The sequence below is a fragment of the Garra rufa genome, unplaced genomic scaffold, assembly GCF_049309525.1.
Source record: "Garra rufa unplaced genomic scaffold, GarRuf1.0 hap1_unplaced_002, whole genome shotgun sequence".
NCBI classification, from domain to species: Eukaryota; Metazoa; Chordata; class Actinopteri; order Cypriniformes; family Cyprinidae; genus Garra; species Garra rufa.
In genome coordinates, this window is record NW_027394277.1 from 12,105,826 (window position 1) to 12,131,719 (window position 25,894).

At 36.1% G+C, this 25,894-nt stretch overlaps 1 protein-coding gene across 1 annotated transcript; it reads right to left on the reverse strand.

Annotated features, from left to right (window-relative positions):
* Positions 1-141: 141 nt before the first annotated feature.
* On the reverse strand, positions 142-18,848 carry LOC141305357 (low-density lipoprotein receptor-related protein 12-like). The gene is made up of 7 exons (XM_073832466.1): positions 17,931-18,848; positions 13,382-13,438; positions 9,023-9,158; positions 4,433-4,635; positions 442-1,543; positions 205-337; positions 142-162 (listed from the first exon to the last, which is right to left on the reverse strand). The coding sequence occupies exons 1-7, from the start codon at positions 17,995-17,997 to the stop codon at positions 142-144; spliced, it is 1,719 nt and encodes a 572-aa protein (XP_073688567.1). The 5' UTR covers positions 17,998-18,848.
* Between the last annotated feature and the right edge of the window lie 7,046 nt (positions 18,849-25,894).

Consider the following 25,894-nt stretch of genomic DNA (forward strand, 5'->3'; position numbering starts at 1 on the left):
ACTTTGTACAAACCTTTGCACACACTAGTCCATATCGCGTTTTGATTTAAGTGTTCTTACCTACTGTAGGTTTATTCATTCAAAATCTTTCGCATTTTGCGTTATACAGTAAACTCCATTTTTATGACTAGATTCTGTGACTCAGTCCATGTTTTCCACATCCTAAAAATCATAGGGACCTACATAATTGTGTTTTCTTCTTACCTGGTTTCCAGAGCAAACAGGAAAATCTTCCACGGGAGGAATCAGTCCTTGAGCAATGAGCTGCCCATACGATGGAGGAGCTTCTCTTCTCAGTAACTCGGCTTCCACTCTAGACAGCTGAGTCTCAAATGACCTGGAAGAACAACCAATGCATTAGTTATTAGTTGATAAGAGTAGTCACAACATTTCTATTTTGGCTCTATTCTGGCTATCTACGCAGCAAGTGGCTTCACGTACCTGCGCTCAAACATCCTGAGCGAGTAAAGCTTGCATGTGCAGCCCAAAGCAATGACCAGCAGCAGGCCGCAGATCAGACTCCCAATTACAGCGGCAGTGATGACTCTTGTGGGTACGATTACCGGGCAGCTCTCCTCGTCGCTGCCATCCCCGCAGTCGTCTTGCGCGTCACACACCCAGCTTTCAAAAACACAGCGGTTGTTCTTGCAGTGAAAGTTTCCAGGTTGGCAGAAAAAGCAGTTCTTCTCATCAGAGCCGTTCGGGCAGCGGTTCTGGTAGTTGCACCGGTCAGAGCGTGGGTAGCAGGCACCGTTTCGCGAGCATGGGAACTCGTCTTCCTGGCAGTTGCTGCAATTGAGCTCGTCCCTGCCATTGGGACAGTGCCAGTAGCCGTCACATCGCTGTTGTTCAGTGTAGCAACCCCAGTTCCCGCCGCACGGGATTTCCCACGGCAGGCAGAACCCGTCCACTTGATACGTAACGTTAAACCCTCGAGCTGCATTGATTTTGTCAGCGTAAAAGTGTATCCGAAGCTGTCCTGAAGATGACACCACCGCTACAGGAGCTCGAGTCTCGAACGCCGTCAACACTCGCAACAGACGCCTAGGGTTTTCCTCTAATCCATCGTAGACTTTAACATAATCGCCATAGCCTGTCCCATCCAGCTTGAAGTCCATAAAGCGCAGGATAACTTTACGATGGTCACCAGTGTCGATCAGCCAGGTGCAGTTACTTCCGGGCGGATAGAAGTCAGGATAGTTGGGCGAGCTGAAAGTACCGTAGAAATTGTGCAGCCATTCGCCACAGGTAGGTACGTCACAGTCGATTTCGTCACCCAAGTCCTGACAGTCAATGCTGCCGTCGCATTTGAGCGACTCCGGCAGGCAGGTGTAAACACGGGTGTAGCGCGAGAGGCAAGGGAACTGGTTGAAGGCGCAAGGCTGGAAGGAGAAGAAAGCTGAGGGGTTAGGCTGTACACACAGCTCCTCGTCCGAGTTATCGCCACATTCATCCATGGTGTTGCACTTCCATGACTCTGGGATACACTTTCCATTAGCGCAGTGGAATTGGTCAGGCTTGCAGCTGGCTTCTTCAGATTTCCCTGCAAATTACACACAGATATTAGGCAGTTGTGAGCAGTTACTGAATTCAATTACATAAAAAAATATATATATATATGAACACTTAACATTAACATTCTAGTAGACATTATAGCCAACCAACAAAGCACAATTTAACTTAAAATTAATAAGTTAGTAAAATAATATTCTTTGGCTATTTTAAGACTCCCTTCTTGAATCAGGCATGCATTTTTAATGTGCAAATAAATGCATCCTTGCTGAGCAAAGAAGAATGTTATAATAAATGTATTAATAGAGCTGTTGTAATGATTATTATTATTTTTTTTTTTTTTACTTTTTTATTTTATTTTACAGAACAACAGTAAAATTACAATACTATCATTTTTGAATATTGACTTATTTTGTACTACTTTTCGCTAACAGCAGCAGATTTATGAATGATTCTCATCACGCAGATTCAGCGCAAGTTTCCTTGCGCTTTGGATTTTGAACCGTGGCTAAGGAGCTTGTGCAGCGCTGTCAGAATACATACAATTTGTGCATGTATAAGACAACATGACATTCTGTAGTTTATTAACTAATGATTTAAGGCGATTTTGGTGATTTCAGTCATCATACAGTAACCAGCAACAACCAGCCCTTTCTCTTCTCATGGAAGACATGCGATGCGATACTAAACAGTCTCTCACTGTCTGTGCTTGTAATGATTTTTGCGTCTTTCTCTGACAGTTTTAAATGCTTCCACACTGCCCACATGTTTGCTGCATTAGTGCGCACCTCTGTTTGATCACGTCACGTCATTGTTCAGTATAATTTATTTGGCCTTTTCGCTTATTCGGCCGAACACAGAAAGAGCTTTATTTGCTAATTTCGGCCAAATAAATTTGGTTGCCGAACATTCGGTGCATCCCTAGCAAGCAGTAATGTTTGATGAATGAGCTTTTGGAAGAATTGGAAAGGTTTCTCTAAGTTTTATGAAGGTAAATTTAAGACTGTTTTAAGACCTAATAAAGAACATTTTAAGGGAACAATATGCTGTCTAAATGTAAACAACCAAGGAGAATGCCATGAGTTGTATTAGCAGCACTTCAAAGCACCTTCTCATCTTCTGAGAAATGTATCATGAAATTAAGTGAAAATGGTCAAATATCTCCCACTGGGCACAGAAAAATAAGCTTAATGCAAATTGTGTTAAATTTCTCAGAAAACAAGACTTTACATGTTACCCTGGACCACAAAACCTGCCTTAGAGAACTCCGGTGTGATTTTGACCTAAAGTGTATTGAATCATGATACCGAGTGTGAACGTACCTTGCATATATCATCTCGGTTTGTGTCCTGCAGTCCGAAATCTGGGGTCAGTTAGCCGTTGCTAACAACAGGTTGTCAATGAGAGTGAATCGGGCATCGGAGAAGCCATGTAAATAAATCACTGTTTTACGCCATTTACGAGGCACAAAGTAGCTCCACACTTCATTGGTAGACTTCCAAGGGCCCTGACATTTAAAACCAGACATTGAGAACTCAGATGGTCGCCGCCATCTTGAATTTAGTCACGATAAGTCGAGTGTCGAGCACGAAGGAAACTACAACCTGATAATTTGATAACCTGATAAGTTCCTTGGTGCTCGACACTCGACTTATCGTGACTAAATTCAAGATGGCGGCGACCGGTCTGTTTCTGGTGGAAAATGTCTGTATAAATCTTCATGTAAATAAACTACCGGTGCTTTTTCTGAGTTCTCAATGTCTGGTTTTAAATGTCAGGGCCCTTGGAAGTCTACCAATGAAGTGTGGAGCTACTTTGTGCCTCGTAAATGGCGTAAAACAGTGATTTATTTACATGGTTACTTCGATGCCCGATTCACTCTCATTGACAACCTGTTGTGAGCATCGGCTAACTGACCCCAGATTTCGGACTGCAGTGGACAAGACGAGATGAGATATGCAAGGTACGTTCACACTCGGTATCATGATTCAATACACTTTAGGTCAAAATCACACCGGAGTACTCCTTTAAGTAGCACGGGTATATTTGTAGAAATAGCCAACAATACATTGTATGGGTCAAAATTATAGATTTTTCTTTAATGCCAAAAAATGGTTAGGATATTAAGACCATGTTCCATGAAGATATTTAGTAAATTTCATACCGTAAATATATCAGAACTCAATTTTTGTTTAGTAATTTGCATTGCTAAGAACTTCATTTGAACAACTTTAAAGGCATTTTTCTCAATATGTTGCACCCTCAGATTGCAGATTTCCAAAATAGTTGTGCCTTGACCAAATATTGTCCTATCCTAACAAATACATATCAATGGAAAGCTTATTTATCCAGCTTTCAGACTATTTATAAATCTCAACTTCAAAAATCTGACCCTTATGACTAGTTTTGTGGTCCAGGGTCACATATGTTTAATTTGCATCTCAAGTAAATGCATCTTGATTTAGATATTTGTACTGGCAAACAAAAAAAATACTGACAACAATTTTACTTTTTGCAGTGCATGCAAAATTTAAAGCTATAACTGTATAAATGTAAGACTTTCTACTATTTTGACAATTTCCTTACTACCATTCGGGGTCTTGAACGTTTAATTTGCTTTGCTGTCTATGCAGGGTCAGAAAGCTCTCAGAATTCATCAAAATCTTATCTTAATTTGTGTTCTGAAGATGAACAAAAGTCTCACAGGCTTAAAACGACACAAGGGCGAGTAAATAAAAGAGTTTTCACTTTTAGGTGAACTATCCCTTTAAAGCGTTCTTGAAAAGCAGGTCGTTTTCCAGAAATCAAATACAAGGAGAGTGTGAGAATTTACGAGTGTCACATGGCAGTGTGAGACATCTATGTTAGTGCATCCTCTCTGATACAGCTGTATCTAAAGGGATATAAATAGCAGGCCTACCTGTTATGTAAGAGAGCCTAAAGCCTTTTCCAGTCATGCTGTCATCAGAGTGGAACTTGATCCACACGTGATCCTGAGAGGAGATGTATGGGGCCGGAATAGACGAACCACAGGCCCGGTACCCATCCAGATTCTTGTAGGTTCCAATGGAGATCCAGTCCAAACCACATCGGTGCGAGCTCTGAATTTCAAATTCCTGAAAACTAAAAGTACAAGCGATTTTAAGTACAGGGTTTGTATGGCAGCCCATTTCCACCACACTGAATGGAAAAAAAGAGAAAGAAAAAAAAAAGGCAATTGCAACTTTTTATTTCACAATTCTGACTTTTTTTTTTTTTTTTAGAATTGCATCATATAAACTCGCAATTCTGACTTTTCTTTTCAGAACTGTGAGATAAACTCACAATTGCAAGATATAAACTTGCAGATCTGACTTTTTCTCGCAATTGCGACTTTGTATCTCACAATTCTGAGAAAAAAAAAGTCAGAATTGAAAGTTTATATGATGCAATTCTAAGAAAAAGTCAGAATTGAAAGTTTATATGATGCAATTCTAAGAAAAAGTCAGAATTGAAAGTTTATATGATGCAATTCTAAGAAAAAGTCAGAATTGTGGGATATAAACTCACAATTGCGAGATAGAGTCAGAATTGCAAGATAAATTTGCAGATCTGAAGGAAAAAGTCCGAATTGGGAGTTTATATGATGCAATTAAAAAAAAGTCCGAATTGGGAGTTTATATGATGCAATTTTAAGCAGAAAGTCAGAATTGCCAGATATAAACTCACAATTGTGAGAAATAAAGTCAGAATTGGAAGATATAGTCAGAATATCTTGTTTTACTCAGAACTGGACTTTATAACTTTCAATTGTGATTTTATATCTCACAATTCTGAGAAAAAAAAAAGTGATAAGACAAACTTGCAATTCTGATTTTTCGCACAATTGCGACTTTGTATCTCACAATTCTGAGTCAGAATTCTCTCTTTTTTTCTCAGAACTGGACTTTATAACTTGCAATTGTGATTTTATATCTCACAATTCTGAGAAAAAAGTCAGAATTGGGAGTTTATATGATGCAATTCTAAGAAAAATCTGAATTGCGAGATATAAACTCACAACTGAAAGAAATAAAGTCAGAATTGCAAGATATAAAGTCAGAATTGCAGGTTATAAACTCTCAATTGCTCTCAACAGATATAAATGTGCAGATCTGACTTTTTTCCTCACAATTGCGACTTTGTATCTCACAATTCTGAGAAAAAAGTCAGAATTGGGAGTTTATATGATGCAATTCTAAGAAAAATCTGAATTGCCAGATATAAACTCACAATTGTGAGAAATAAAGTCAGAATTGAAAGTTTATATGATGCAATTCTAAGGAAAAAGTCAGAATTGCAGAATATAATCTCACAATTGCGAGAAAGTCAGAATTGTGAGATACAAAGTCGCACTTGCATGAAAAAAAAAGTCAGAATTGCAAGTTTATATGTTATCACACTTTTTTCTCAGAACTATGAGATATAAACTCACAATTGCGAGTTATAAAGTCTGAATTGCTAGATATAAAGTCAGAATTGCGGGACATAAACTTACAATTGTGAGAAATCAAGTCAGAATTGCAAGATATAAACTTGCAGCCCTGCTTTTTCCTCGCAATTGCAACTTTGTATCTCACAATTCTGAGAAAAAAAGTCAGAATTGGGAGTTGAAATGATGAAATTCTAAGAAAAAGTCAGAATTGTGGGATATAAACTCACAATTGCGAGATAGAGTCAGAATTGCAAGATAAATTTGCAGATCTGACTTTCTCACAATTGCGACTTTGTATCTCACAATCAGGCATGTGATTGGCTAAGGACAAAAAAGCAGGAAAATATACTAAAAATATATACTTTTTTTTTTTTCGCGAGACCAGGGTATCTGCAGCATATTTAATCTTAAATTCTACACATTTAAATACTTTTTTTAAAGACCTAAACAAAATTTAATTAATAAATAAATAAATTATTAAAATGACTGTAAAAAGCATGATTTACAATTGAGATACAGATTTCCCAAAACAAAAAAGATTTCTTAAATTATAAAATTCACATTCCAGCCTTCAAGAGTCAAAAGTATCAATTCTTATATTAATTTAAACAATTATTGTCAATCAAGTATTATATTAATTAACATATATTTTATTGCCTTAATTGTTTAAATTTGTATAACACATGATCTTGTCGATCCATCAGATAACATTTACAACTCTACGTGTTTGGTGCTTAAAACCATGGACTGATTTGTTTACATTGGTCTTTTTGACAACAGCAGACGTACGAGCTGATTAAAAATGTCAGACCATTCTCTTCCAGCAGGAGGCGCTATCAGAATGATACACAAAGCAGCGCCGCAGCTGACTTTGAAACGCGCAGCGTTCATATTTATTCAATGGATAACCTTATAAAGTTCCATCGCAATTCTTGCCTTTTAGTCCCCACATTTAAGACCACCTGAAATAATTAGTCTTTCTTAACCCCTAATAACACTACAGTCATCAATAAATATGAAGAGCTTTATTTCAAGAACTGACTTTCAAAAACCCTTAGCCTACACAAAATACGTTTCTTTTTATTTTGCAGAAGAGAAATATTAGGGAAGTAAATTAATATCAGCATATGAAGTATATTCGTCTATCATTGTCTCTTAGAGAATGTGCACATTAGATGCTGAAAGCGCTGTTTTTACTTTCACTTTAACATATGCAGTTTTCACGTTGCTTGTGTGATATCCATTGGCTCACCGTCGTGGTTTAAAATATAAATATGTATAAAAATACAGCATAAAAATATATATTTTCAATATTTTGCGACGTAACCCCAAAATAATGCATTTTCCATCAACGTTTTTCACTCACTGAAAGCTACATCTGTCTGCCGATCTTTTCTCTCCTCACTGCACGGAAGATTGCACCCAAACGCTGACCCTAGTGTGCTTGATATAAATGTATTTATTAGAAATAGCGTTCGGCATTTTTTTTATTATTATTATGTCAAAAGCTTTCACGGTCCGCATGGACGCATCTTGCGGTCCGGAATCATACTTCGTCATCCGCCATTCGCCATCGCAAATACGTGACATAGGTCACATTTTCAGGTCGAAAAATCCGGAATTCCGGATTAATCCGGAAAAATCACATCCCTGCACAATGTCAAGGAAAAAGTCCGAATTGGGAGTTTATATGATGCAATTAAAAAAAAAGTCCGAATTGGGAGTTTATATGATGCAATTTTAAGCAGAAAGTCAGAATTGCCAGATATAAACTCACAATTGTGAGAAATAAAGTCAGAATTGGAAGATATAGTCAGAATATCTTGTTTTACTCAGAACTGGACTTTATAACTTTCAATTGTGATTTTATATCTCACAATTCTGAGAAAAAAAAAAGTGATAAGACAAACTTGCAATTCTGATTTTTTCGCACAATTGCGACTTTGTATCTCGCAATTCTGAGAAAAAAAGAGTCAGAATTGGGAGTTGAAATGATGAAATTCTAAGAAAAATCTGAATTGTAGGATATAAACTCACAACTGCAAGAACTGCAAGTCAGAATTGCAAGACAAACTTGCAGATCAGACTTTTTTTCCTTACAATTGCTACTTTTGCAAGTTTATATCTTATCACACTTTTCTTCTCAGAATTGTGAGATATAAACTCACAATTGCAAGTTATAAAGTCCAGTTCTGAGGAGAAAAAGAGAATTATGACTTTATAACTTGCAATTCTGAGTTTATCTCTCACAATTCTGAGAAAAAAAAAGTATGAGAAGTTGCAATAAGCTTTTTTAATTTTTTTATTCCGTAGCGGAAACGGGCTTCCATAGGGTTTGTGTGTAACAGTATGAAAACAGCATCAGAGTCATCAAGATCAAATTAGACATGATTGCATCACATGCCTCAAACATCAATAGATCAAGACTTGAATTGTGTGTATTGTTATTAAAAAGTACCAATTAAGAAACTTAGTGAGTAGCCGTGTTTACCACAAAAATCACATCCTGCGGAAAAAAAGACCCATTTGGTCTATTTCTGTGCCAGTAACCATGGACACCATTCTCGGATAAAGACGCAAACAAACACTCTGGTTGAGGAAAACGGGCAGCGCAAGAATAAAGCAGATGCAGAACAAAAATAGAAATAAAGAAATGTTTCAAAAGGATTTTGAGGTGGCAGTAACTTAAAAACCCATAACATTATTCTTTTAACCCAAGACAGAACTCAAAATACAATCCAAATCCCTTGATAAATAAAGAGACACCGCACTGCCTTCAAGATCCCTGTTGTAAAGAAATGACAAACAAATAGATCCCCAAAGTTTTGCATCTGTGTCTAAAGATGCAGACTGTTTTAGCAAGAGCTGTTGCTATGAAAACAAAGTTAGCTTGCATTAGTAGAGAGAACCAGACTCTGGCACCACAGGAATTTTAGTGAGTATGACTGCAGCTAAGCCTGTAATTTAGGCAATCTGTGAAGAACATCTTTATTCTAGATCAGCTCTTGACTGCATCAGTGGAATAGTAAATATTGCAGTATTGTGGTGAGGTATTACCTGATGGTGATGATCTCTCCAGGGTTGGCCCTGATGTTCCAGCTGCAGTTGATGCGAGAAGGGTATTCAAAGGGCCAGCCAGGGCTGGTTATCACTCCACTAGATGCCCTTATCTGCTCCGCTACATCTCCACAGGCTGGACAAGATCACAAAAACTTAAATATTAGGATACTGCATGCATATTTCAACCCACTAAGATAATAATAAAAAAAAATAAGTATAAAAATAACAAATATTCTGGTTAAAAGTTAATTTTAGTTAGCTTAATTTTAGTCCGTTTTAGTAGTGATAAAATGTTTTTATTCAAAAGCATGTTGAAATGCATTCTAGACTTTACTTATGTCTACTTTTTCAAATTATAAAAAAAAAAGAGAAAAAGATAAATAAAATATACAGGTGCATCTTAAATTACAAAGTAGTGGAAAAGTCCATTTATTTCAGTAATTCAACTCAAATTGTGAAACTTGTGTATTAAATAAACTACTTCAGTCTGTGTTCACTGAATTTAAGTCTTTGGTTCTTTTATTTGTGATGATTTGGCTCACATTTAACAAAAATCCACCAATTCACTCAATCTCAACAAATTAGAATACTTCATAAGACCAATAAAAAAACTTTTAGGGAATTGTTAGCCTTCTGGAAAGTACTGTATATGTACTCAATACTTGGTAGGGGCTCCTTTTGCTTTAATTACTGCCTCAATTCAGTGTGGCATGGAGGTGATCAGTCTGTGGCACTACTGAGGTGGAATGGAAGCCCAGGTTTCTTTGACAGTGGTCTTCAGCTCATCTGCATTTTTTGGTCTCTTGTTTCTCACTTCTTGATAATGACCCATAGATTCTCTATATGGGTTCAGGTCTGGTGAGTTTGCTGGCAAGTCAAGCACACCAACACCATGGTCATTCAACCAACTTTAGGTGCTTTTGGCAGTGTGGGCAGGTGCCAAATCCTGCTGGAAAATGAAATCGGCATCTTTAAAAAGCTGGCCAGCAGAAGGAAGCATGAAGTGCTCTAAAATGTCTTGGTAAACTGGCGCAGTGACTTTGGTTTTCAAAAAAACACAGTGGACCAACACCAGCAGATGACATTGCACCCCAAATCATCACAGACTGTGGAAACTTAACACTGGACTTCAAGCAACTTGGGCTATGAGCTTCTCCACCCTTCCTCCAGACTCTAGGACCTTGGTTTCCAAATGAAATACAAAACTTGCTCTCATCTAAAAAGAGGACTTTGGGCCACTGGGCAACAGTCCATTTCTTCTTCTCCTTAGCCCAGGTAAGACGCTTCTGACGTTGTCAGAGTGGCTTAACAAGAGGAATATGACAACTGTAGCCAAATTCCTTGACACATCTGTGTGTGGTGGCTCTTGATGCCTCGACCCCAGCCTCAGTCCATTCCTTGTGAAGTTCACCCAAATTCTTGAATCGATTTTGCTTGACAAGCCTCTCAAGGCTGCAGTTCTCTCGGTCGGTCGTGCATCTTTTTCTTCCACTCAACATTCTGTTAACATGCTTGGATACAGCACTCTGTGAACAGCCAGCTTCTTTGGCAATGAGTGTTTGTGGCTTACCCTCCTTGTGAAGGGTGTCAATGATTGTCTTCTGGACAGCTGTCAGATCAGTAGTCTTCTCCATGATTGTGTAGCCTAGTGAACCAAACTGAGAGACCATTTTTAAGGCTCAGGAAACCTTTGCAGGTGTTTTGAGTTGATTAGCTGATTGGCATGTCACCATATTCTAATTTGTTGAGAGTGAATTGGTGGGTTTGTTAAATGTGAGCCAAATCATCACAATTAAAAGAACCAAAAGACTTAAACTACTTCAGTCTGTGTGCACTGAATTTATTTAATACACAAGTTTCACAATTTAAATTGAATTACTGAAATAAACACATTTTTCCACGACAAAAATAAAGTATTAATACTAAAATATTACAAAGTATAATACACTTTCACTACAGTAAAACCACAGTTAATTTTTTTAAGGGATTTGTATGTGTATACTTTCTTTTTTCTGTTTTGTTTTTAATAACTGTACTGCCTTAATGGTTTGACATTTTTTCTACCATTTAAGAAAAAAAAAAAAAAGATTTGATTGGAGCGCTTCGAAACAGCGAATCGTTTTGCGACGCAACTGATTCATAGTTTTGAAAAACTCCTTTCACCCATCACTACGTGCTTTTTTAAATTGTTACAAGCGATGTTGAAATTCAAAAGGGAATGGCTGTTTTAATTTGTTCTGGTTTTTCCACCTCTTGCAATGATGTAAGTCACGAGTTTGAATCAATCGTAGCGGTTTCCAGTGTAAACGACTCAATTGATTTGTTCCTTTTTTCACATCTTCAACCAAGTTTACATGACTGTCAGTACTACTACTTGCTTAGCTCGATTGTTTTCTGACATTAACTGAAATAAGCTAAAAAGGTGTGATGTTTTTTGAATTGCATGAATTTTAGATGAAAAGATGTGCATATAGACAAAATTAATTCAATTTCAAAGATATATTGTCTTTCAATAATTCAAGCACTTTTCAAGTACCTCTTTAGGAATACTGCCATTTTTAAAGGTCCCATATTGTCAAAATCAAAATTTCCTGGCTTTTTTCATGATAACTGAGGTCTAGGGGCTATGTAACTACCATAGGAGTTTCAAAGCAGTCAATCCACAGTAAACTGCACACAGCCTGCTTGAAGTAGCTGTTCATTTTCACGAGCCGCTGTGACTTCCGTAACGATGTGACGTCCGATCTACTCAGTCACCGCCTTCAGTCACCACCCCGAGCACCAACCACCGTCCCACCCTCCTTTTGTCAAACCCAGACAATATCGTGTCCATAACATTGCTAAGCAACAACAACATGAAAACAAGTCGAGAAAACCCTGTTCAGTCTATAGATGTCGAAACTACATCATTGCATAGGCTTCAGAACAACGTGAATATAAGAGACCAGAGGCACGTCAACTTCAGCCTCTTTCACACAGCGATTCCGGTAAATACACGGATAATGTGTCCCATGATTTGTTCCGGAGTTGTTTGATTTGGTTCATTCACAGTTGTTTTCCGGAATGTGTGCGTGCTTTACACACAACCCATAAAGACATGTGACGTTTGGATGTGAGATGTAATGCGACGCGTACATTTCACTAAACTTAAACTAACCTGAACAAACTGTGCTTCAGCGCTGATAGTGAGGAGCTGGCTCTGTCTGATCGCCGCTTCATTCCACTTTGCACGTATTTTTTCATCGTGAAGAGTCGCATGATAACGTGCATCATCACTACAACACTGCCTTTATGGCTCTGGCTTTTGTTCACACAGCGCTCGTTCCCGTAATTTTCCAGAATCAGCGCGCATTGTGAAAGGGGCTTTACTAAAGCAACAGTTATGTAGCTTACTGCATTCGGTGTTTGAAAAAGAAAAAACATTAACGATCGTTCTGAAATATCCTGTTGAGTATCAGCAGGCTAGGCTCTCTCCATGGCTCTGGGTTCGGCTAAAGCATACATGACCGTAGTTACCTGTGATTGGCCTGGCTGTGCGTCACTCAGAAAACAACAGGCCAATCAGAAGAGAGGCTCATGAATATTAATTAGATGGGCCAAAATCGACCCGTTTTTGACAGAGCTCCTAAAAAAGGAGCTGTAAAAATATATTGAGATGGATTTTTGGCACTTATACCGCAAATATATATTCTTAAGGACATCAACAACTAAAATAAACCTCCAGAAATGTGTACAATATGGGACCTTTAAAGGTTTCCCAAGCCTTAAATTTCAAAAAGTAAGCACCCTTTAAGCACCCTGTACAAATCTTGTGTATTAGACTTGTCAAAATGAGGCATCTTAAAGGCATCTTTAATATCTTATTTTGGTGCCTACATGTTCATTCAGCTTTTATCTCTAGAATTGGAAACAGTGTTTTAAAATGCTTATAGATCAGACATATGAGCACTAAAATAGTCAATTATCATATATTTGAAACGTAATCCAATCTAGTAAGTTCCAGAACTCCACCTCAAAAACGATGCTAGAAGGCTTTCGTTAGAAGGCTTGAAATACATCAAGCCTTTTAACGAAATGGGGTGGATGAAAGAGTAGCAAGTAACCTTTCAGTTAAGTTACTTAGGCAAGAGGTAACTTGTGCAGACTAATCTGGGCTAAATATCATGTGCCTTTATAAGCCTCACATTCCTTTGATCTGCAGAAGCACATACAGCTCCCTACACGCTGTGTTGGAGTACTTATGAAACTACTGAGGAGCTTTGGTTAACACTCATTCACACATAGACTTTATTTTGCTCTAAAGATATGAAACTTAGGTGTGTACACCAAACCTGAAGACCTGAAGTCAGGACTTACCATTTGATATGCCTGATACATACACGTTCTCGCTGTGCTGCGACGAAACTGCATTTCCTGTAAAAACAGAAAAATATATTCTCACTAAATAAGATGCATATGACACTGCTGTGCTGCAGAAAGCAATATGGTCAAAACTGCAGATGAAAACCTAAAGGGGGCCTAAGAGCTGATCCTTTAAATGTAATCTGGTGTGCAGCAGGGCTTTGAAAACCAAGGGTTGAAATTTCATCCACAGTGGGACGCAAGAAGGAACAATGTGAAGTCATTATCAAACCGATATTAAAATAGCGCATTTGTGTGACAGACTGACCCAGAATGCTTCCCACATTGTTGCGAAATTTGGTTCAAACACCCACGACAATTCAGAAGACACAATGCTTCACTTCAAAATCATAATGAAGCCAATGGCATAACCAAAGATGATTGCCATATATTATATATGTGAGAGATCAAGCCATGAACATTAGGCCTGCATAACCCACGGCTAATATTTTGACTTCTGACTGATCAAAGCCAAGTTACAACTGCTAAACTTAAAAGATAATGGTCGAAAAACTTGAAATGCATTCACAGTCAATCAAGTGGGATTAAAAACCTGGCTTAGTCTTAACACGCTAACAAATTACATTTTTATTTTCATATAAATTACAAATTTTAAAAGTGAAGTCTAAAGGGAGTAACTTCACTATCATTCAATTTCGAGAGATACTGACTGGGGCAATACCTATAGTAAATTAGTAATGTCTGCTTAGTATTTTTGGCTTTGTTCTGGTATGTGAACTTCAGCCAAAATCCAACATCAATACAAACTAATCAGAAGCAACCGTCTAATAGCCACATAACACGACCTAAAAGAACTGAAGGGTTAGCGATTAAATCTCTGACTGTGTTCCAATGGCATGCTATTCTTCTATTTCTGCAGTATACTCTAGGCAAGGCATAATATTCACAATATATTACCTTTCTGTATGCACAACCACAGAAAACCTCAATGTTAGCCCTGAAGGGTGTGCATTGTTTGGGCTTGCTGATCATCTGTTGGGGTTTCCCTCACTTATGTTGGTTTGCTTACAGCAGCTGACTGTACGATGGGAGCACAGCAAAGGGAAAACGGCCCACATGCAAACACAAGCATGCAAACCTGGCCATTGCACACAACAAATGTACAACAACTGATGGATACGGTGGATATTTCAGCTTGCCTATATCAATAGGTCGGTTGTAATGGGAGCAGCAACAGATTTGACAACTGGAACAGATGCATTGGTTTTTTACGATACTTCACATGCAATAAAAAAAAAAAGTAGTAAGTTATCACATTTTACACAGATTTTTCTTTTGTAAAGTGACCTCTCTGTATTACTCTTCTGTTCTTGGTCTGTCAAAAGTTTTTGAACAGTCAGATTTTAAAATGTTTTTCTAAAGATGTTTGAAATAAAAAGTTTTTGTAACATTATACACTATATCATTCAAAAGCGTGGAGCCAGTGCAATTTTTTGGGGGAAAGAAATTATAGAAATAAACACTTTTGTAGCATGGATGCTTTAAATTGATCAAAAGTGATTAAAAAGACTTTTATAATGTTACAAACGTTTCCTACTTCAGATAAACGCTGTTCTTCTGAACTTTCTAGTCATCAAAGAAACCTTAAAAAAAATATACTCTGCTGTTTTCAACAAAATAATAAGAATAATGTTTTTTAAGCAGCAAATCAGAATATTATTCGAATGATTTCTGAAGGATTATGTGAATAGAGTAATGATGCTAAAAATTATGATTTGAAATCACAGGAATAAATTACATTTTAAAATGCATTATTTTAAAATAATAAAAATATTTTACTGTACTTTGGATCAAATAAATGCAGGCTTAGTGACTTCTTAAAAAACATTTAAAATCTTACTGTTACAAATTTTTGACTGGTAGTATATTGTACTATAAATGTTTGCCATGTCGTCTTTATTCTTTTAACCTGGTTTTGTAAAGTAACCTTGGGCTTAAAAATTATTATTATTATTAATGTTATAAAATGACCTGGGATCAGTGCAACACAGCTGCTTGCTTGATGTTGCATTTTAAGTTTGCTGATTATGCACTTTCTGTATTATCTCCATTTTAATATTTTTGTTGTGAATTCTGCTGATTCAAATGTGACTAAGGTTATGTTATCCAGCTGGATAACATGTTTTTTTCAAAAAAAAAAAAAGCTGGAAGCAGTTAGAATGAGAATGCATGATCAAATCACTGTATGCAGGGCAAAAAAAAAGCTTTTCTTACTTAGATTTTTTTGTCTTGTTTCCAGCCAAAATATCTAAAAATTCTTAAATCAAAAAGAAGTAAAAAATGTCTTGTTTTCAGAAAAAAAAAAAGTCAAAATTAAGTGAGTTTTTGCTTACAACAAGCAAAATAATCTGGTATTTCAAACAGAAAACAAGATTATTTTCCTTACCCCATTGGCAGATTATTTTGATTGTTTCAAGCAAAAACACACTTAATTTTGACTTGTTTTTTCTGAAAACAAGACAATCATTTTTTACTCATCTAGAAAATCCTTCTTGATTTAGGTATTTTTATGCTGCGTTCACACCAAACGCGAATATGCGTCTGGCGCGAGTGATTTCAATGTTAAGTCAATGGTAAGACGCGTTTACGCGCGTCTGGAGTTCTTGCGGCGCGAATTGGCGTTTAGCGCGGCGCGGTAGACGCGAATTCGCCTCATTCGCGCGTCTAGTTCGCGCGAATGGCGCGAATTGAGCGTCTGGCGCGTTACGCGCGATACGCGCGAATTGTGCTTTTTGTGCATCATGCGTTTGACGCGAATTCGCGTCTGCCGCCCGAGTTGAAAAATCTGAACTTCTGCGTCAATTCGCGCCGCGTTAACCAATCAGGAGCCTGCTTGATGCTGTGGCGGCAGGCCCGCCCGGAGTCACTCATTCAAATATGAAACATGAATACTAAATGCCTAGTGCGGTTCTAATGCACAACAAAGCAAGTGTTTTATCACATATATGACACATATTCATTTTGTATTGAATGCTATTTAATCCATATCTAAATCTTAATTATATGAAACATATAGAACAATAATAACTATAATAGTGTGTATACTTTAGTGTGTCTGGACAGTGTTGTGTGAGGAAAATAAAGAAATCACAGGACAGGTTAAATACTTTTGGAGGCTGGCTCCATTTATCATCAAAACAAAAATAAATAACAGATTTTACAGTAATAACCTGAACAAAAAAATGGCACAGACCTATATAATTATTATACATCAAAAGAGGAATGACATAAACGAGTAGTTCACTTTTAAAATGAAAATTCTGTCATCATATACTGCTCCAACGCACAGAGGGAAGTTCCGCCGCTCCTGAAATCCCCTCGCTCCGATGCGGGAAAGCAGGTCATCGAACTGGGCGCGGGACAGGCGGAAGTACCGCTGAAAGCGGCCGTCATCCAGGCGCAGCTCCTGGAGCAAGTGATGAAACTCGCCGAACTGGGTTCGCCTACGAAGGGTCTGGTGGACCCAAATACGGCGACGATGATCCGTACGCGGCTGTTCTGCTCTCCAGAGCAAATACAGAGCGGTGACTCTCTCGATAAATGACCGAACAACAACAGAATCTTGTAAAAAAGATGGCCGCCAACGGGGTTTGAAACTTTCGCCTCTGACGCGCGTGACGCGCGTAAATTTCGCTTCAAACTTTTGTTTTTACGCGCGTCGATTTCGCTCTTGACGCGCGAATGAACACAAAGTGGTCACGCGAATAACTAGACGCGGCAGGCGCGAATTTAGACGCATATTCGCGTTTGGTGTGAACGCAGCATTAGACATTTTGGCTGGAAACAAGACAAACAATCCAAGAAAGAAAGTGTGCTATTGTTTTCCAGTAAATGTGCATTTATAGCTGTCATTCAGTAACATTTCCAGTCAAAAGAGAAGAAAAACATCCTTATTGTTGTTCTGCAGCAGATTATATGATGGACAGTTAGAGAGAGGGAATTTTCCAAACTAAAATCAAAAGTGAAAGGGAAAAAAAAAAAAAATAATACAAAATAAAAAACAGAATTCCCCAAAACATTTACAATTGAAAACCCCTATCAGGTCGAACAAAGAAAGGTGGAGGGGAAAGAAATGCGAGAATGAAAGGGCAAAGGATTAATTTGTTTTGTTTGTCAGTCAAGCTGATGGGATTCAATCACACAGATAGATAGACAGACAATAGAAGTCTTTGTTCCCTTCATTCACCCGGATCTGATCTCAAACACACAGGCCATGTTATTTCATTCCTTCTACATGTTTAAAGTCAGTTTATAGGCTTCTATGGCAAAATCAAACCAACCCCAATTTAACCATTAGAGAAACCACAATGTATATGAATGAATTCCAGCACACTGTTTTCCCACAGCAGCAACACTACAAATATTACTAGTCTAGTAGTCATTATTTAGCATGGAAGAAACACTAAATTTCACGCTATTTTATCATAACTGCAACGTTACACAAAGAAATTGCATATCTTGAATAGTGCATAAAGTGTCTTACCCATGAAAATGAAGAGTAGATGTGTCCATAGCAAACAGTTTTGGTTTAAACTCGACGTGTAGGCCATAATAGCTTTAAACGATAAAATATGCTACTCTGTAGCGTTATTTATACACAATATCTGTGTTTGTTTCTATAGACGAGTATTACCAGAGACAGCTGTTCAACATTTCCTTTCGCTTTCCTACTCCTATCTTAATAAAACACTGAGGTTGCAGTCAAACGAGCGTCTTGTGAACAATAAAACAACGAATAATTTTAAAAATGACAATTAAAACGAAATTTCCCTTAATAAAACGCAAAGTGGCCCCAACCACAATCAGTCTTCTCAACAAAGGAGTCGCTAATGCTAACACGCTAACGCTAATGTCAACCTACACCGCTAATCTAATCTACTCTAACGTTACTCATATCAAACCCATCGGGTCATTTAATGAACATCCGAGCCCAAATGCACATTTATCTAATTAGTAAAGCAGCTAAATCCTTTCCGACGTCCATCACGGATAGATTTCAAAATACAAATGGCTCAAGGCACCAGTGTTTGACTAACGTTAGCCGGCTGCGCTAGCGCTTTTGTTGTTAGCTGGCGAGCTCCTGTAAAACACACACAAACAGTGTCCTTAAAAGCTTGGGACGAGATCAACACTAATCTATCGATGATCCGACGTGAAAGCGCTAATTCCAAGAGTTTGAAGGTGTTAAACAGCCCTAATCCAGACGAATATAGCCACTCGCTGATCTACAGCATGATGACACGAACTGAAATCTGTCCGAGTCAAATAGAGAAATTAAAAGTAGGCATCAGGGGTGATCAATAGCATGATCGTCTGCGGCACTGACTGTAATCCACACGCCAAATTTTGGCCTTTCCAATCGGTTGTGTGTGTTGTTACAGCCGGGTATTTACCACCACAAACCACCCCTTCCCCCTCCAACCATCCCTCTCTCTCCTCCTCCTTTCTCTCTCACTCACACACACACACACACACACACACACACACACACACACACACACACACACACACACACACACACTCACACACATACATACAGTAAAAAAAATAAATAAATGCTTTTCTTTCTTTCTTTCTTTTTCTTATGCCAAACAAGGCTGCATTTATTTTCTCAAAAATACAATTTACAGTCATTTTTATTGTAAAAATATTTTAAACTGTTTTCCATTTGAATATATTCAAAAAAATTTACAATTATTTCTTTTGTAACATTATAAATGTCTTTCGATCAATTTCGATCAATTTAATGCTTCACTGTTGAATAAAAGTAGCAATTTAGCGACAAAAAAAACCCACTTCGTTTTTTCACAAAATACGAAGCAACTGTTTGCTCGAAATACAATAAAACAGAAATATTGTGAAAAATTTAAACTGTTTACCATTTGTATATACTATTCATAAACGTCTTTACTGTCACTTTTGGTCAATTTAATGCATCACTGAATAAAAATAGCAATTTCCTAAAAGAAAAACTAACTTAACTTACTTAAAAAATATGAAGCAACTGTTTGCTCTAAATACAATAAAACAGCAATATTGTGAAAAATTATTCTAATTTTAACTGTTAAACTGTTTTCCATTTAAATATATATCAAAATGTTTACATTTAATTATTTCGTAAATGCCTTTGATCAATTTTGATCAATTTAATGCATCACTTCTAAATAAAAGTATAGCAATTTCCTAAAAAAAAAAGAACTTATCCCAAACTTGAATGATAGTGAATCAGTTTCCACAAAAATATAAAGCAACTGTTTGCTTGAAATACAATAAAAGATATTCAAATTTGAAGGGTTTTTCCTTTTGAATATATTCTAAAAATTGTAATACATTTTTGAAATTATAAACGTCTTTACTGTCACTTTTGATCAATTTAATACATCACTGCTGAATAAAAATAGCAATTTTCTAAAATAAAAAAGTTACTTAATAAAACAGCAATATTTTGAAAAATTATTCAAATTTTAAACTGTTTTCCTTTTTAATATATATATATACATTTTTTTACATTTATTTCTTTTGTAACATTATAAATGCCTTTGATAAATTTCGATAAATTTAATGCTTCACTGCTGAATAAAAGTAGCAATATCTTAAGTAACCCAAAATTTTAAACGATAGTGAATTCCACAAAAAAGAAACAACTGTTTTCTCGAAATACAACAAAACTGCAATATTGTGAAAAATTATTACAGCTTTGAACTGTTTTCCAGTTGAATATGTTCTAACATGTTACATTTTATTTATTTTGTAAGATTATAAATGTCTTTACTGTCTCTTTTGATCCATTTAATGCATCACTGCTTCATTAAAAAAAATAAAAAAAAATAAAAAAAATTGCCAAAAAACCCAAACCTGAAAGATAGTGAAACACAAAAACACATAGTGAAACAAAAAAAAAAAACACATTTCCACAAAAATATGAAGCAACTGTTTGCTTGAAATACAATAAAACAGTAATATTGTAAAAAAATAAAAATAAAAATGAATAATAATAATTAAATTTTAAACTGTTTTGCATTTGAATATATTCAAAAAAATTACATTTATTTATTTTGTAACATTATAAATGTATTTCGATCAATTTCGATCAATTTAATGCTTCACTGATGAATAAAAGTAGCGATTTAGCGACAAACAAACAAGAACACTTACTTAACCCAAACTTTTAAATGACAGTGGATAACAGATCCCACAAAATTATGAAGCAACTTATCACTGTCATTCCAAGGTTTGGGTTAAGTAAGTGTTTTCTTTTTTTAAAGAAATTGCTACTTTTATTCAGAATCGGCAGTGATGCATTAAATTGATCAGAAGTGACAATAAAGACATTAATAATGTTACAAAAACATTTAAAACATTTTAGAATATATTTAAATGGTAAAACAGTTTAAAATTTGAATTATTTTTCACAATATTACTGTTTTATTGTATTCAGAGCAAATCACAGTTTCCACAAAAAAATGAAGCAACTGTTTGCTCTAAAAACAATAAAACACTAATATTGTGCAAAATTAGTTTTCCATTTGAATATATTCTAAAATGTTAGTTTATTTATTTTGTAACATTATAAATGTCTTTAGATCAATTTTGATCAATTTAATGAGTCACTGCTGGATAAAAGTAGCAATTTCCTAAAAAAAAGAAAATTACTTGCTCGAAAAACAATAAAACAGCAATATTGTGAAAAATTATTCCAATTTTAAACTGTTTTCCGTTTGAATATATTCCAAAAAATGTTAATACATTTTTTAAATTATTAACGTCTTTACTGTCACTTTTGATCAGTTTAATGCATCAATGCTGAACAAAAATAGCAATTTCCTAAAATAAAAAACTTAACCCAAAGTTGAATGATAGATTCCACAAAAAATATGAAGCAACTGTTTGCTCAAAATACAATAAAACAGCAAAATTGTGAAGAATTATTCAAATTTTAAACTGTTTTCCATTTAAATATATATTTTTTAAATATTAATTTTTGACATTTATTTCTTTTGTAACATTATAAATGCCTTTGATACATTTCGATAAATTGAATGATTCACTGAATAAAAGTAGCAATTTCAAAAAAAAGAAAAAAACACTTAACCCAAACTTTTAAATGAGAAATGATAGTGAAAAACAAGAAGCAACTTTTTGCTCGAAATACAATAAAACAGTAATATTGTGAAAATTATCACAACTTTGAACTGTTTTCCATTTGAATAAATTCTAAAATGTTACAGTTTATTTCTTTTGTAACATTATAAATGTCTTTACTATCACTTTTCATCAGTTTAATGCATCACTGCTGAATAAAAGTAGCAATTTAGCAAAAAAAAAAAAAAACACTTCCTTAACCCAAACTTTTGAATAAATCACAGTTTCCACAAAATAAGCAACTGTTTTCAACATTAATAATAATAATCAGAAATGTTCCTTGAGCAGCAAATCAGCATATTACAATGATTTATGAAGGATCATGTGAGACTGAAGATTGGAGAAATGCTGAAAATTCAGCTTTGCCTCTCAGGAATAAATCACATTTTAAAATGTATTCAAGTAGAAAACAGTTATTTTAAAATGTGATCATTTTAACAATATTACTGTCTTTTTTGATCAAATAAATGCAGCCTTGGTGAGTTTTCTTTCCCCACAAAACAATGAAAATTTCAATTTTTCCAATTTTTGACTGATAGAAGTATATATTAATTATACATATTGTACTATGATCATTTAGCTTTGAATTTACAAATTCAGTGGCATTTATTTGTCTGCCCTCATGTATCCTTGAAACATGTTATGTAATCATATTAAGATCATGATTCAACATGTTCTATGGTGTTCACATTTAACCTTTTAATAGTAACTATTTATGTAAAATATTTGTAATAATTCTCTTTTCAAATAATTTTCAAAGTTCAGAGGAGCCAGGGCTAATGTGGAAAGAGCCAGAGGACGATACTGCAACTAATGTATTATAACAGCGACTGATACACCCGCTCTGTTGAACAAAGGCTGTGACCGCGGGGTCTCGCTGTCATTATACTCAGAGGGGTCACTGCATTCAGACGCCCCAGTATTGTGGAGCTCAGACATCAGGGGTTGAAAAACCAACATCTGTCTCTATTCAGACGGTCCACGTGCCCCTTAGTGAAGCTCACAGTGAGTGACAGATGTCGTGTCATCCACGCATGCCCCGCCACGGGGTTAAATCCGTTAGGAAGCAAACAGATGGTTTGGGATTTTTGGTTCTCAGTGTCCGAAAGCTGCTGGAGTTTGTGCTTTTTCATTATGTAACTTTTTTAGCCGCTCAAATCAATTCTCAGAGTACACTGTGTAACGTTCATTGTGACCATCACTGTCATTCACCGTTTTGGCTTATGTGCGTTCTGTAGTATTCAGAAGAAAAAAATGTAACAAAATACACTTATATACACTCGTGTTTCCTTCTGGAGCATCAGTGAGCATTTGAACCTTTTGTAATAGTTGCATGTAAGTCTCTTAGTTGTGCTCAATGTGAAAAGATGGATCTCAAAAGCATACTGTTATTGCTGGACAGGGTTGAAATACACAAAAATGCTGAAAAACCAAAGAATTTGTGAGACCTGATGGACAAACAAGGGACTCATGAACAACTATCACACTAAAAAACAAAACAAAACAAAAAAACGGTGTGGATTATTCAGGTATACAATGCAGTATTAAGAATCAAGTGCATGTAAACTTTTGAAAAGGGTAATTTTTATAACTTCAACTATTATTTTCTCATGCATTTTGTATAGTCCCTCTTATTTTGGTAAAATAATTAACATGCAGATGTATGTAAACTTTTGACCTCAACTGTACATTACTTTCACACAATAAATAACGAAATATATGGGTCAAAGACGTTAAGATGTCCATGTTTTACCAAATTTACAAAAGTGATATGTCCATAGAAAGCACATTAAATGTAAGTAAAGTGTCTACTTTTAAGATTTCAAATTATTTTTTTGAGGATAAAATGTCAAAATTTGGAAGAAATAATGTTACATTGTCATTCAGTGTAACACAATATTTATGTAAAAATTCAACAACATGCTTATTCTGACTTGTGCATATTAAAATATATTAATGAATAAGGGAGCATGTTACATTTTATTGTGTTTTAAATGAGTACAAAATTCTTACTGACAAATGCAAATGCAAAACCTAGGATAGTGGCACATTTTAAAAATGTAGAATTACAACTAATTAGTATTTAGAGTAAAAGTAATTTGTCTTTTAATACATAATAAATTGATTTTTGTTGTAAATATGCCTGACAAGACTGTTACACTGAATGGCATTTTAGTGGGTGTCTTCTGTAAATTAGGGAAAATGTAAGATATTTATTTTTTGCTCAGAAAAACAAAAACAAAAATGCAATGAAATTAAACAGAAAACTTTTTAATTTTTTAATTTGGAAAAACAACAACAATTTAGATTTGTAATATTTTTTAATCATAATTATTTGTTCTTGAAGGCAGCCGTAAATTACTTTTAAAACCCTTAAATACTGAAACCCAAGTGTGATGAACAACAAACTAAAGTAGGGGAGACCGGGGATGGTTGTAACATTTTTGACTGTATGTAGTTCTTTTAAACTAGTTACAAGTGTCTGCTATTGAATGGTGTGGCTTTTATATTTGCAGCACAAACAGAAAATGCATGGTTTAGTTTCAAAAATGAGGAGTGAAATGTTAGTTGTAAAATACCCTGGGGTGAGATGTAACATTATGATATCCACCGGGAAGAGATGTAACATTATGCAACAAAGATTATGACAAAAAATTGATTCTGAAAGCTTTTTATTCAACACTGACTGTTCAGAATTATTGGTGTGTGTTTGTGTTACATTCACACTGTGATAATAAAACTGAATAATGTAGATGTACAGTATGCCACAAAAGTGAGTAGCCTACACCCCTCACATTTCAGCAACGATTTTATTATATCTTCTCAAGGGACAATACTATAGAAATGAAACTTGGCTATATTTTAGAGTAGTCAATGTGCAGTGTGTATGGCAGTATAGATTTATATCCTCTGAAAATTACTCAACATACAACCATTATTGTCAAAATAGCTGGCAACAAAAGTGAGTACACCCTAAGTGAACTTGTCCAAAGTGTCTATTGTGTTAGCACCGTTGTTATCTGGCACTGCCTTAATGTTCCTGGGCATGGAATTGACCAGAGCTGCACAGGTTGTTGCTGGGATCCACTTCCACTCCTCACAGAGCTGCTGGACGTTAGACACATGGTGCTTCTCCACCTTACGCTTGAGGATGCCCCACAGGTGTTTAATAGGATTCAGGTCTGGAGACATACTTGGCCACCTTCACCTTCACCTTCAGCTTCAGCTTCCTCAGCAAGGCAGTTGTCATCTTGGTGGTGTGTTTGGGATCGTTATCATGTTGAAAAACTGCTGTTGGCCTAATTTCTGGAGGGAAGGCATCATGTTCTGCTTCAGAGTGTACAGTACATAATGGAATCCATGTTTCCCTCAATGAACTGCAGCTCCCCAGAACCAGAAGCACTCATGCAGCCCCAGACCATGATGCTACCACCACTATGCTTGACTGTAGGCAAGACATCATTTTCTTGGTACTCCTCACCAGGGCATCACCACACATGCTGGACACCATCTGAGCCAAACAAGTTTATCTTATAGTCTCATCAGACCACAGGACATGGTTCCAGTAATTCATGCTCTTGGTTGTCTTCAGCAAACTGTTTGCGGGCTTTCTTGTGAGCCAGCTTCAGATGACGCTTCCTTCCGGGACGACGCAAATGCAAACCAACTTGTTGCAGTGTGAGCTCTGAGCACTGACAAACTGACCTTCTACTTCTGCAACCTTTAAAGCAATGCTGGCAGCACTCATGCATCAGTTTTTTGAAGCCAGGTTCTACACCTGATGCACAGAATGAGTGCTCAACTTCATTGATCCAAATGGAACCCATCTTGGAAAACCTCTGTATGACCCTGACCACTGTAGTGTAACTTGGTTTCAGGGTGTTACTGAACCTCTTATAGCCTTGGCCATCTTTGTGAAGAGCAACAATTCTAATTCTCAAATCCTCAGAGAGTTTTTTTGCCATGAGATGCCATGTTGAACATCCAGTGGTCAGTATGAGAGAATTGTACTTAAAGCACCTAATTTTAACTGCTCTAATACAAGATACACAACTTTATATGGTCCTGTCAAGCAGACAAAAACATAAACATGATGAATAGGACACGTGGCTTTGCATGGTGCAACAACATACTGCTGTTATCACTTAGGGTGTACTCACTTTTGTTGCCAGCTATTTTGACAATACTGGCTGTATGTTGAGTTATTTTCAGAGGACAGTAAATATATACTGCTATACAAGCAGCACACTGACAACTCTAAAATAATCTAAGTTTCATTTCTATAGTATTGTCATTTGAGAAGAT